The 11,417-nt window shown below is 41.0% G+C and overlaps 2 protein-coding genes and 1 long non-coding RNA gene across 11 annotated transcripts; all 3 read right to left on the bottom strand.

Annotated features, from left to right (window-relative positions):
• Positions 1-5,303: 5,303 nt before the first annotated feature.
• Positions 5,304-6,149, bottom strand: LOC133845220 (uncharacterized). The gene is made up of 3 exons (XM_062279613.1): positions 6,000-6,149; positions 5,822-5,934; positions 5,304-5,752 (listed from the first exon to the last, which is right to left on the bottom strand). The coding sequence occupies exons 1-3, from the start codon at positions 6,021-6,023 to the stop codon at positions 5,506-5,508; spliced, it is 384 nt and encodes a 127-aa protein (XP_062135597.1). The 5' UTR covers positions 6,024-6,149; the 3' UTR covers positions 5,304-5,505.
• A 1,183-nt stretch (positions 6,150-7,332) lies between these two features.
• Positions 7,333-7,735, bottom strand: LOC133845221 (uncharacterized). Its single transcript, XR_009894713.1, has 2 exons — positions 7,666-7,735; positions 7,333-7,606 (listed from the first exon to the last, which is right to left on the bottom strand). It is a non-coding gene; the product is annotated as an uncharacterized LOC133845221 (long non-coding RNA).
• A 729-nt stretch (positions 7,736-8,464) lies between these two features.
• LOC133841968 (uncharacterized) lies at positions 8,465-11,354 on the bottom strand. 9 transcript variants are annotated; one of them, XM_062274834.1, is made up of 5 exons: positions 11,236-11,354; positions 11,091-11,175; positions 10,950-11,030; positions 10,657-10,884; positions 8,465-8,875 (listed from the first exon to the last, which is right to left on the bottom strand). In XM_062274834.1, the coding sequence occupies exons 1-5, from the start codon at positions 11,257-11,259 to the stop codon at positions 8,580-8,582; spliced, it is 714 nt and encodes a 237-aa protein (XP_062130818.1). In that variant the 5' UTR covers positions 11,260-11,354; the 3' UTR covers positions 8,465-8,579. The 9 variants fall into 9 exon arrangements, with proteins under 9 accessions (XP_062130818.1, XP_062130813.1, XP_062130811.1 ...); XM_062274835.1 differs by lacking the exon at positions 8,465-8,875 and adding an exon at positions 10,228-10,620; XM_062274829.1 differs by lacking the exons at positions 10,657-10,884; positions 10,950-11,030; positions 11,091-11,175; positions 11,236-11,354 and adding exons at positions 9,214-9,276; positions 9,337-9,451; positions 9,511-9,608 and having other exon boundaries at positions 8,465-9,130.
• Between the last annotated feature and the right edge of the window lie 63 nt (positions 11,355-11,417).

Genomic DNA, 11,417 nt, shown 5'->3' with positions numbered 1-11,417 from the left:
GGCATCAACAGCAACTGCAACCGAAGCGGCAGCGGCTGCACTTCAATCGATTGTCGCCTCGAAGCGTCTAAAAATGTTTCAATTAAATTAAAATAAAATAATAGCTACATATGCAAAGAGTCGTCTAGTGTGTATGTCTCCATATGCCTACTCGATTTACAGCACGCCTTTTACGGCAATTGGCAGCGTGTGGTGGCTGCCACAGTTGCAAGTTGCAAGTGAAGGTGTTGTTCCACTGGATAATTGCATGCAGCATGGAGCTATGTGCACTTGCCATTTGCTCGAGCACCACATGAGCCACATGAGCCACATGACCACCACCGCCGCTGTCATGAATTATGAACACCAATTTCTCTGCTCGCTTGCCTCGCTGCCGCGTCTGCCACGCCCCTGGTAGTTGCCACAGTTGCCAGCGTTGCGTGTCCATTTGTCTCGGGTATCAATTTGCAGCGTTGGCAATAGGGCTGGGCAGGCATTTAATTTCATAATCACTGTGATCAGGCGCTTGATGTCCTGAAATACTGTGTAGTGTGTGTGTTGCAAGTAGTTCAAGTAGTTCAACTGCCACATTCATTTTCGTTCCAGTTTCATAACACTTTTATTGACAACAAAATTCAAATAAATTCAAGACTAAGAGAAGTTCATCTAACTCTTCATTTTCTGGGAATTTCTTTAAGCATAATTTTAGCAGCCAATGCAAATGCTTAGTCAACAGTTCAGTGACTTTTTTTTTGCTTCAGGCATTCTAATCATTCGGTTCTAGGCTCAGTGGCATCTTCAGTTGCGTTTGTCGTTTCCATTTGCCATTCATCAGCCAAGTTGGAGTCGCAGTCAAAGCCGAAGTTAAGGCCAAAATGTATTTGCATTTTGCATAAAGTTGGCAAGTTTGCAACATTTGGCTGCAGGGCGTATGTACGAGTATTCGCAGTTGCAACGCTGTGTTGCATTCACATTCCCAATCGCATTTGCAGTCGCATTGTCAACGGTACTTTGTGGCCATAAAACGTTTAGCCAATCTGTGCGTCTGCCTGTCTGTCCGCGATGTCTGATGTGTCAACGGTTGCAGCGATTGCAATTCTTGCAACCTGTTGTCAACTGCGACGCGACGCGGCGGCTGCAGCCAACTAATTATGAATCAAATGAGCGAGAGAGAGAGAGACGCTTTGCTGTAGCATCAATAATGCAATATTTAAGCATTGAGTTTATTGGCGGCACCTACATGAAATCATCATTAAATGTTGCAGACAGCGTTCTTGTTGTCTGCCGTATAACTCGTTTGCCGCAATTTGTGGCATTAGCAGATGCATCAGACATGTTAGCTCCTACACCGCAGCCGCAGCCGTAGCCGACGACAACAGTCGACCCATATCAGCCTGGGCAATTGATGTGACTTCCGCTTCTGTCTAAGCTAAAAGCCACAACTACATTGGGAGGGAGGGAAATGTCAGGAAGTGGCCAAGACACCGAAGCATATTGGGCTAAGACTTTTCAATATAAATCAATTGCGATATTTGCCCCAGCGCATACGAAACGAGGCATACGTCAATATGGCAAAATGGCAAAAAAGGACATGCGAATTGGCAAAAGAAAATCTCAAGACATTTCCAAATTTAAAATGCGATTTCGCCACACACACACACACACACACTCAGAGTCAGACTCACACTTACTTACTCACATATGCCAAGTCAAATTGAAAGGATAATTCGCCCGCAAACACCCTCCGGGGCATGCAGCAGTCCGCCCGGAGTCGACTCTAGTCGACCCTTTGCTCTCGACTGGGCTGATGGCATGCTAACACGCCTTTGAATTTGCCAATTGCTGTTGGCGCACGTACAAAACACTTAAATTTGCACAGCAGCAGCCAAGACACAAGACCTCAGTCCCAGGCCAAGTTGCACATACACTGGTATGAACACATACATATATGTATAGATAAATATATCTGAGAGACCATACTTACATATGTATTGCTGCAAATGCGCAGCCGGCCAGGAGCCTGCTGCTAGCAAGGATGCCAATGACGATGCCCTGAGCACGTTTAAGAAATAGAATTTTTAAGCAAGTGCGTTCAAGTCGCAACTGAACTGAGAACCGAAAACCGACAACCGGCAACTGAAAACTGAGAACTCTGAGCTGAGAACTGTATTCAAGTCCATGTGCCATGCATGTGCTTTGTTTTGCCATTTGTTTGCCTTGCATTCACTACCAATTGAGGGAGTTTTAGTTATAGTGAGGAATATAATAATACATTTATGTAATTCACTAAAAAGTTTTCATATACTTGTTAAAGAAGGAAAGGTTAAGAATGATATTGTGTTCTAGTATTGAAATACTACAAAAATTCTTGATATGTATGAAGTCTATAGCATAAATTAAGCATAATGCCAACATTTTATATATCTGATAAAGAAAAATAAAGACATTTACTTAACATAGAAAAATGATGGAAAATGCTAATAAATGTAAAGTATTTTCTATAATGATATTAAAAGAATGATTACCATTTATAAATATAGTAGTTATTTTATGAAATGCTCAAGTATTTTTTAATATTCTTCTATTATTTATTTATAAATTCCAAGAACTTTTTTCACTTCAATATCGATGTCATATCAGTATGATATCGGTATATTCATGACACGATCGATAGACCGATAGCGGATGGAATCGATGAGATGAAGAGGAGGATGGATCACTAAAAATGTGGAATTTAATTCTGTTAATCATAAGTTTAAAAGAAACTGAAATAAATGTACTCAAAATATAACCTGACAATTCTGTTGCTAATCATATTTTACATTAAAAAAGTCAACACTCTTCTTACCTTTTCTATTACCTATTCATAACACTTTTCTTTTACTTTCTTTACCTTAAAAAAGAGCATTTGCTAGTCATTCAAAGCAAGGTATAGAAGCATTTGGAAGTGCACTTGTGCGATTCACAGCTTTAGAACTAATGAATAGCGCTTAGTTCAATATGATTTCTTGCACGATTTGTTGGTTAAAAGGCAATTAGTCGATCCAAAGTAGCCAAAAAGTAGTTGCCACAAACTCAGTTGGACCTTTAAGCAAACACACACATTCGAAAGGAAACTCGTAACACACATAGACAGAGGCAGCGTTGGCGGCTCTTTGGCTGCGTCGTCATCGTAGTTTGGTGCCGCCATCGAGCAGAGTGGAGAGTGGATTGCTGTGGCAGTAGCTGTGGCAGTGGCAGGGCACAGCTTGCCACAAGCACTGCATAATAAATTCGCTAACCACGTAATGCTGCAGCTGCAGTGCAGGGATTTGGTATACATTTTTTATGCGCTGCCCGCCCGCCTGCAACAGCCAGAGACAGAGACACTGGCAAAAGTTTAAGAAAAGTCAAACAGTTAACAATGCGGCTTCAACGTGTCGCCCATGCGGATGCGGATGAAACCACAGAAGAAGCAGCAACAGCAGCAGCAGTAGGAATAGAAGCAAAAGTCACCGCAGCAGGGCCAAAAGTTCCTGAGCTCTAATGGCATATTGCGGGCAAGTGCTAAAGCGAGCCGACGACGATGCTCCAGGGAAGGATATGACCAGGAAGGATGTGAATACGGAGTGAGTGTGTGAGAATCTCTCTTTAGTTGGCACTCCAAGTGCTTGAGACTCGAGTCGAGTCGAGTCGTGTCCCTTTTTGTCTTTAAAATTGGGCAAAACTTGCTGCTAATTGGATTTGTCAACTCAATAAAAACAGAATTAAATGCATTTTGATGGTGTGACTTAATGTTTGCCATTCTAAGTTCCTTGACCAGTCACAGTTGACAAAACTTGGCAACTCGCATGCATAGACAATCAGTTGAAGAACTAAAGGTTTCGAAAACTCGCAAAACTTTTGCATATTAAAATGGCATAAAAAAACAATGTGCACAATTTCCGCTGCCAATTGCATAAAAATAAAACATAAAAGACATCAAGAAAAAAAACAATCTCACTGGCATTTTTATGCTTGCATAACAAACACTTTGCAGCGACAATGCTGCGTATGCGCAATTTTGGCAGCGCGCTGCAAAGAGATAAAATGTCATTAAGCTAAAGTGCAGCACGCACAACGAAAAAGAAGAGAGAGAGAGAGAGAGACCAGTGTGCAAATGGACTTGCAACTGAGACTCAATTCGCAATTCAGCTGCCCACACAGTGGTCAGTGTTTCAGCATTGAGTTGGACTCTTTGGGTTGCGTGACCGACGCAGCGCAGCGGCTGGGATTCCGATTCCGATGACGCCTTCGCATGCCGCAACAGCAGGATGCGAAGTGGAGCCTCCTGTTGGCCAGATTACGCGCACGATATGCTAATTTACATGCAGCAACAGCAACAGCAAAGCCAGAAGAAGCAGGAGGAGGATGAGGATGAGGAGGAGAACTCTTGTGTTTGTTGTGGGCGATCGATGGCCATGCGAGGCCGAATGAACCAACTGCTGCTGCTGCTGCTGCAGCTGCCTCTCGCCGATGGCTGTTGGCTGTTGGCTGTTGCCTGGCAGCTCGGCCTACGGGGCACCCTGATCGATATCTGGTAAGCTGGCAAAAAAGAAAAAAATAAAGCGAAAAAAATGTGGTAAGTACAAGTAATCGAGTTGTAATAAATTTTAAGTGTGGGGCACCCACAAAAATCTCCGCCAAGGTAAACTTGTTGCACGCATATTGACGCACGCACAGTAGGCAGAAAGGAGTCAACAACAACAACAACGAAGACGAAGGCGTTGCGGGAGGCGTGTCAGCAGGCGGCAGGCGGCAGGAGAGTACGTTAGAAAGGCCAGAGCCAAAAGCTGTTGATTTTTTGTAGCAAACATTTCACCTGTTTGCCTACTTGCACTATTGGACTCTGCTTGGACTCTCTGTTTGTGACTGTGGCTGTTGGCGTTGGCTGTTGAAAGTTGGGCCCGAGGGGCCATTTGGCAAGCATTTTCACGTTGCGGTTACGACCACTTAAAAATCGAGTGCCTCAAGTTGTTTGTGCCACAGCCGCAGCCGTTGCCGTTGCCGTTGCATGCAACAAGCGTCAATCACCCGCACAAAGCCAAACCGTTCGCTTCATTGCTATGGAAAATTGTTGATTTGCCGCTTGATTGCGTGCTTGGGGTACAGTTGTGCAGCTGTGGCAGCGGGGGCAGCAGTTGTGCCTGCCACAAGGGGCACAACACCAGCTCAAGTGATTATTGGATGCGTTGCTAAAACGCCGACAAACACAACGGGAAATGGCAAAGAAAGTGATGCTCAAATGATCCACTAAATGAGCCTCTTCCACCAGCCAACAAAAACTATACGAAAATTATACAAAATGACCACAGCGCCAGCTGGCTTTAAATCTATTATCAGCAATCAATAACACCACAAGCTTAGCGTACTAAACTAAAACTTAATTTGATTACAATTATAGCTCGCTTGACGGCTGCAAAGGTGACGAGGAAATGGGTCAAAAGAAGCAACAACCTATTTTCCATTTCTTTGCTACCGCTAAGCGGCGTCAAATTTAATATTCCGCTAACCCGCTGCTGATTTCAGTGCGTTGGGGCTCAGTCCGAGAATTACGGGTTCACGTTTCTCCAAAACTAAACGGACTTTGGCCACATAACCATTGGGTCCCGCCTCATAGGTAATCACGAGCACTCTCTTTAAATCATTGTCATCCGCCTCAAAGTCCTGTCTGAATACGCCATTCACAAGCGGCTCTCCAGTGTCGATCTCCTGCACAGTTTCCTCACGTACTGCGCCATCCGGATGCTCGATTCTACGAGTAGCATGAATGTCAAAGTGGATTAGAGAAGCACTCAAAATAGACTTTGACTTGTTTACCTACCTCAAGGTGTAGGAGTATTTGTTGTCATCGGTTGGCTCCAACCGAACGTGTTCATCTTGAAGTCGAGGCAACACAGCCGTCAGCACCGCGTTGGCAATGAGAATGATAATAAACTGCAGAGAGCGAAATCTCAAATGAAATGAGATACTCGCGTGTAATCGGTTAAACGAATACCTACCAAGCTGAACAAATTCGCAGACATGTTGTCGTCGTACTATCCGAGACTGTGGCTGGCAAGCAACTAGAGACTCGAGTCGAGTTCAGCTGATGCCCAGCGAAACATCTCTAGGTCCAAAAATGTTGTAGTCGCTATATTTTAATTAAGATGAAAACAAGTTTTGCGCATTTCAGTGGAAGCAAACAATAGCAACAACAGCAAAATACAAAACAAAAAAAAAGACAAATCATCGACCTTCAATTTGGAATTGTGTGTGACGACTGAGCCACCCACAAATCTCTCGCATCTTGAGAATTAATTGCACACTCGTTGAATAAAACGATTACTGCCCAATTTATAATGAATTATACAGGTACATGAGTAATTATTTATTTGCTGGGGGAACACCTTCCTAGTGATAAGTATTAATTTGCTAAATAACACTCTAAATAACAGCCCGTATGTTGTGCTGCAAATTTAGTCATTGTTCGAGCCAAGTGAATTAATGAATGGAGGGAAATACTCGTAGGCAACTTCACTAAACAGAAGCCTTTAGCCACAGGAGCCAATTATTCAGAATTGACATAAATCAATTTTAAGAGGCTGTTTAGAAAGGTTTGCTTTTTTTTATTGGGGAATTTTGCGCTTGAAAACATGACTTTACACCGACTATTAAGTCCGGCCATTAGTTTGGAGTTAACTAATAGAAGTATTTGAGGTGAGAGTGAGAGTGGACTACCCACTGGCAAGTGGCAACAACTACTTTTCTATTCATTTAGGTATTAAACTTATTTAATGCAAAAGGCTTTGGCTGTGGCTATCCACTTCACTTGAGGCGGACTGAGACGGACAATTTTATGACACACATTTTTATGCCGGAAGTATGCCCCGTGGCGCTTTTGTGAGCACCAACTGGGCAGCGAGCATTTGTGTCCCAGCCTGGGAACGGAAGCTGCCTTTTTCTTTGGCTTTTGCTTTTGCTTTTGCTAGTGGCAACTTGCGAGTTGGCAAACTCGCCACTCCAAACTGGCAACTGGCAACGGGCAACTGGCAACCCGTTGGCGGTCATTAACAGCTTTGGCTTGGCAATTAAGCCACAGATACTTGCCTGACCAAAGTCCTTAAAGACTTGGACCCGCCAAGACGGCTTTCGGTGTTAACTGATTGCTGCTGATGTAGTCCAAAGGTGTTAATAGAAATTTTTTTCGCCACTTTTATTGTTATTATGTTCAGAGTACAACATTCGAATCGATTCGTCATAACTTTGTTAATTGTTTGTTAGGTGTTGGTCAACAGCAAGATTTCATTTACATTTATGTATCAAGTGTTAAAGTCATGAAGGCCATTAACTAAATTTGATTTCAATTCAATCCGAAATATATATTTAAGCATTTTACAATTTAATAGTTCTAATATACAATTATTAGCTAACCAGCGAGTGACATCAGTGTTTTGGAAGTAAGTTGTGTATCGGGTTCACGTTTTACCTTAACAGTGGCAGCTCTTTGAGGGTTAAATAACCGCCTAGTCTGATATCTTCCATTATTTCGATTTATGACTGTGATTCTTTTATTTCCATTTGGCCCCGGAGCTAAGTCGATTGCTTGAATCGAAAGTGCAATTAGCAACTGCAAGTAATTAGAAAATACTTATCGAAATGCTTTGTTATGGTTTATTTTCAAGTTACCAAGCCAAGTAAATAGGGGGACATCTTGCTAACGTCTAATCTAACGGTTAGGTAATGCATTAGTTTTAAATGTTATTTGCACAGTTTTATGGTCTAAGGTTTTCGTTTGCAAATTAAAGCGCCACTCATTGATTTATCACACCGAGTTTAGAGAATCTGAAATACCGAGTTGCATAATAAACAAAACAACAAAATAAGGAAACACTTGGAAAAGTTTCCCATTGTCATTAACTTATATCAAATCAATTTACCAAAAAAAAAAAAATACTCACATATACCAAACGATATATATTATATAACAATTTACTACATATAAAATAAAAATATACCCCAGAATGCCAAACTACAAAATTGTATAGCAATTCAATTAAGATCTAACAACTTCCGGCTGGGTTTCCCATATTACATTAATAACCTATATGTTTTTAACTTATCTCAAGCACAAATTATAAGGCCTGTAAAGTCTTAAAGTCACATGCCTCTATTTCTCTAAGTGAACATATAGACAAACATTTAAAAAATAAACTTTATAGGGTCGCAGACGAAAATAGATTCAAATATATCAAATATTGAAGCGCACTTTTTGGCAGACTTCTTAAAGAATTAAATTTACTTTAAAAGCAGAAATATATTTGTTTAATTTTAAGAATGGTGTTATTGTAGAATTTTGGTGTTGATTTAAGAATGCGTCTTTTGGGTTACATTTTAATATGATACAACTATCATCATGGTTGAAGAATTATTCTTGATATGATATTATCATCTTTTTTCTTTGCATAATATTTAACTCCATAATGAATTGAAATTCTATATTCAGATATCCTTTTAATGTTCAAAAACAAATTAAATTGTTATTTACACTTTACATGTGTATTTGCTGATTGACAAAAAATATTTAAAAGGAAGAAAGTGTCTTAGACTTGACCATGAGGCGCATCCTGAAGAGCCGAGTAGTCGGGTTGTTCAGGGGCATCATGGTTGGAGTTGTAATCGGCTGGATCATTAGCATTGACGTCATCATTTTTATTCAGCAGAGCTCCGGATTCGTCCTCTGGTGCAATTGGATCATTGTAGCCAAAGAAAGGGTCTCTAACGCGTTGTCCACCTTGGGACAGTCCATCTATTCCGGGAATTCCAAATAGTCCTTGTCCGGGCAGAGTAGCGGGCAGTATACTGGTTCCGGGCAGTCCACCTATTCCGGGCAGTCCACCTATTCCGGGCAGTCCACCAATTCCGGGCGGTGGGTAGGGCCAGGTAGGGTAATAGGGGTAGCGATGCACCCTTAGCCGACATTCTAGAGAGACTGACACACAACTTTGTTGTGGCCAAATAGGGTCACAAGGTTGACAACAAGGTGGGTAACAAGGTGGACGTATGATTGGTAGACTAGGTAGCCGGTTCGGAGGTAGAACTATAACTCTGGATCCGGGGGGACGCGGGATCCGTGGAAAAGGACTTATACCTACTGTACGTAATGTTCAATTCTGAATTAGATTATCTTAATGAGTTAATAACTATTTAGATACTTACTTGGTCGTCCAGGTAGACCCGGGAAAGATCCGCCACATGTTCCAAATTGCCAACGACCGAGAGCATCTAGTATTTTGCTAACTGAATATTCAATTGGAAATAAGATTATCTTAAGAAGTTAAAGATTATTTAGATACGCACCTGAAGATCCCTGACCGCATTGGTTTTGTCCCAAGGGAATCAATCGCACGGAGCCATCCTCAATTCGAGTCAGGACATTCGATAGGACTGACTGAGCAGTCAAAGCCAAAAAAGTCTGTAATATCAATATTTGAATTATAAACTTTGAGTTGTGAACTAATATTTAGTTCTTACCACACAAATCAAAGCGATTCTCATGTTGATTTCGCACTATCGAAATAGTCTGTCAGGCCTTTTTATAGTCGTACTCCATTTGCTAAGCAATTAAATGAGACACATTGATTTGCTATGGACTGATTCATTATATGGTTGCAGTTGAAAATTATTATAGCTCTATCTCTTATAGTCTCTGAGATCTCTAGGTGTTCATACGGACAGACGGACATGGCTAGATCGTCTCGGCTGTTGATGCTGATCAAGAATATATATACCTACTAGGGTCGGAGATGCCTCCTTCTACCTGTTGCATACATTTCCTGACGGCATAAAGTTGTAATACCCTTCTACTATATAATAGTATAAAGTATAATTAACTTATTATACTATAAAGTATAATAAACTTTATAGGGTCGCAGATACTTCCTTCCTTTCGTACTCACAGAGTAATAATATTCTTCTACGCTAGAGGAAAATAAAGTAGATTAAATTAAATATATCAAATATTGAAACGCACTTTTTGGAAGACTCATTAAAGAATACAATTTACTTTAAAACAGAAATATATTTGTTTAATTTGAAGAATGGTGTTATTGTAGAATTTAGGTGTTGATTTAAGAATGCGTCTTTTGGGTTACATTTTAATATGTTACAACTATCATCATGGTTCAAGAATTATTTCTGATATGACATTATCATCTTTTTTCCTTGTCTAATATTTAACTCAAGAATGAATTGAAATTCTATATTCAGATATCCTTTTAATGTTCAAAAACAAATTAAATTGTTATTTACACTTTACATGTGTATTTGCTGATTGACAAAAAATATTTAAAAGGAAGAAAGTGTCTTAGACTTGACCATGAGGCGCATCCTGAAGAGCCGAGTAGCCGGGTTGTTCAGGGGCATCATGGTTGGAGTTGTAATCGGCTGGATCATTAGCATTGACGTCATCATTTTTATTCAGCAGAGCTCCCGATTCGTCCTCTGGTGCAATTGGATCATTGTAGCCAAAGAAAGGGTCTCTAACGCGTTGTCCACCTTGGGACAGTCCATTTATACTGGGAATTCCAAATAGTCCTTGTCCGGGCTGAGTAGCGGGCAGTATACTGGTTCCGGGCAGTCCACCTATTCCGGGCAGTCCACCTATTCCGGGCAGTCCACCAATTCCGGACTGTCCGGGCCAGGTAGGGTAATAGGGGTAGCGATGCACCCTTAGCCGACATTCTAGAGAGACTGACACACAACTTAGTTGTGGCGGGTAGCAAGGTTGACAACAAGGTGGGTAACAAGGTGGACGTATGATTGGTAGACTAGGTAGCCGGTTCGGAGGTAGAACTATTACTCTGGATCCGGCGGGACGCTGGAACCGTGGAAAAGGACTTATACCTACTGTACGTAATGTTCAATTCTGAATTAGATTGTCTTAATGAGTTAATAACTATTTAGATACTTACTTGGTCGTCCAGGTAGACCCGGGAAAGATCCGCCACATGTTCCAAATTGCCAACGACCGAGAACATCTAGTATTTTGCTACCTGAATATTCAATTGGAAATAATACTATCTTAAGAAGTTAAAGATTATTTAGATACGCACCTGGATATCCCTGACCGCATTGGTTTTGTCCCACGGGAACCAGGTAATTCGATAAAACTGACTGAGCAGTCAAAGCCAAAAAAGTCTGTAATATCAATATTTGAATTATAAACTTTGACTTTGTGAACTAATATTTAGTTCTTACCACACAAATCAAAGCGATTCTCATGTTGATTTCGCACTATCGAAATAGTCTCTCAGGCCTTTTTATAGTCGTACTCCATTTGCTAAGCAATTAAATGAGACACATTGATTTGCTGTGGACTGATTTATTAAATGGTTGCAGTTGAATAAGAGGCAATTTTAATTCGCATTTGCTACGCTTGA

The sequence above is a fragment of the Drosophila sulfurigaster genome, chromosome 3 (genome assembly GCF_023558435.1).
Source record: "Drosophila sulfurigaster albostrigata strain 15112-1811.04 chromosome 3, ASM2355843v2, whole genome shotgun sequence".
Taxonomy (NCBI): domain Eukaryota; kingdom Metazoa; phylum Arthropoda; class Insecta; order Diptera; family Drosophilidae; genus Drosophila; species Drosophila sulfurigaster.
The sequence above is the reverse complement of the archived record's forward strand: the minus strand, read 5'-3'. Positions and strand labels throughout refer to the sequence as shown.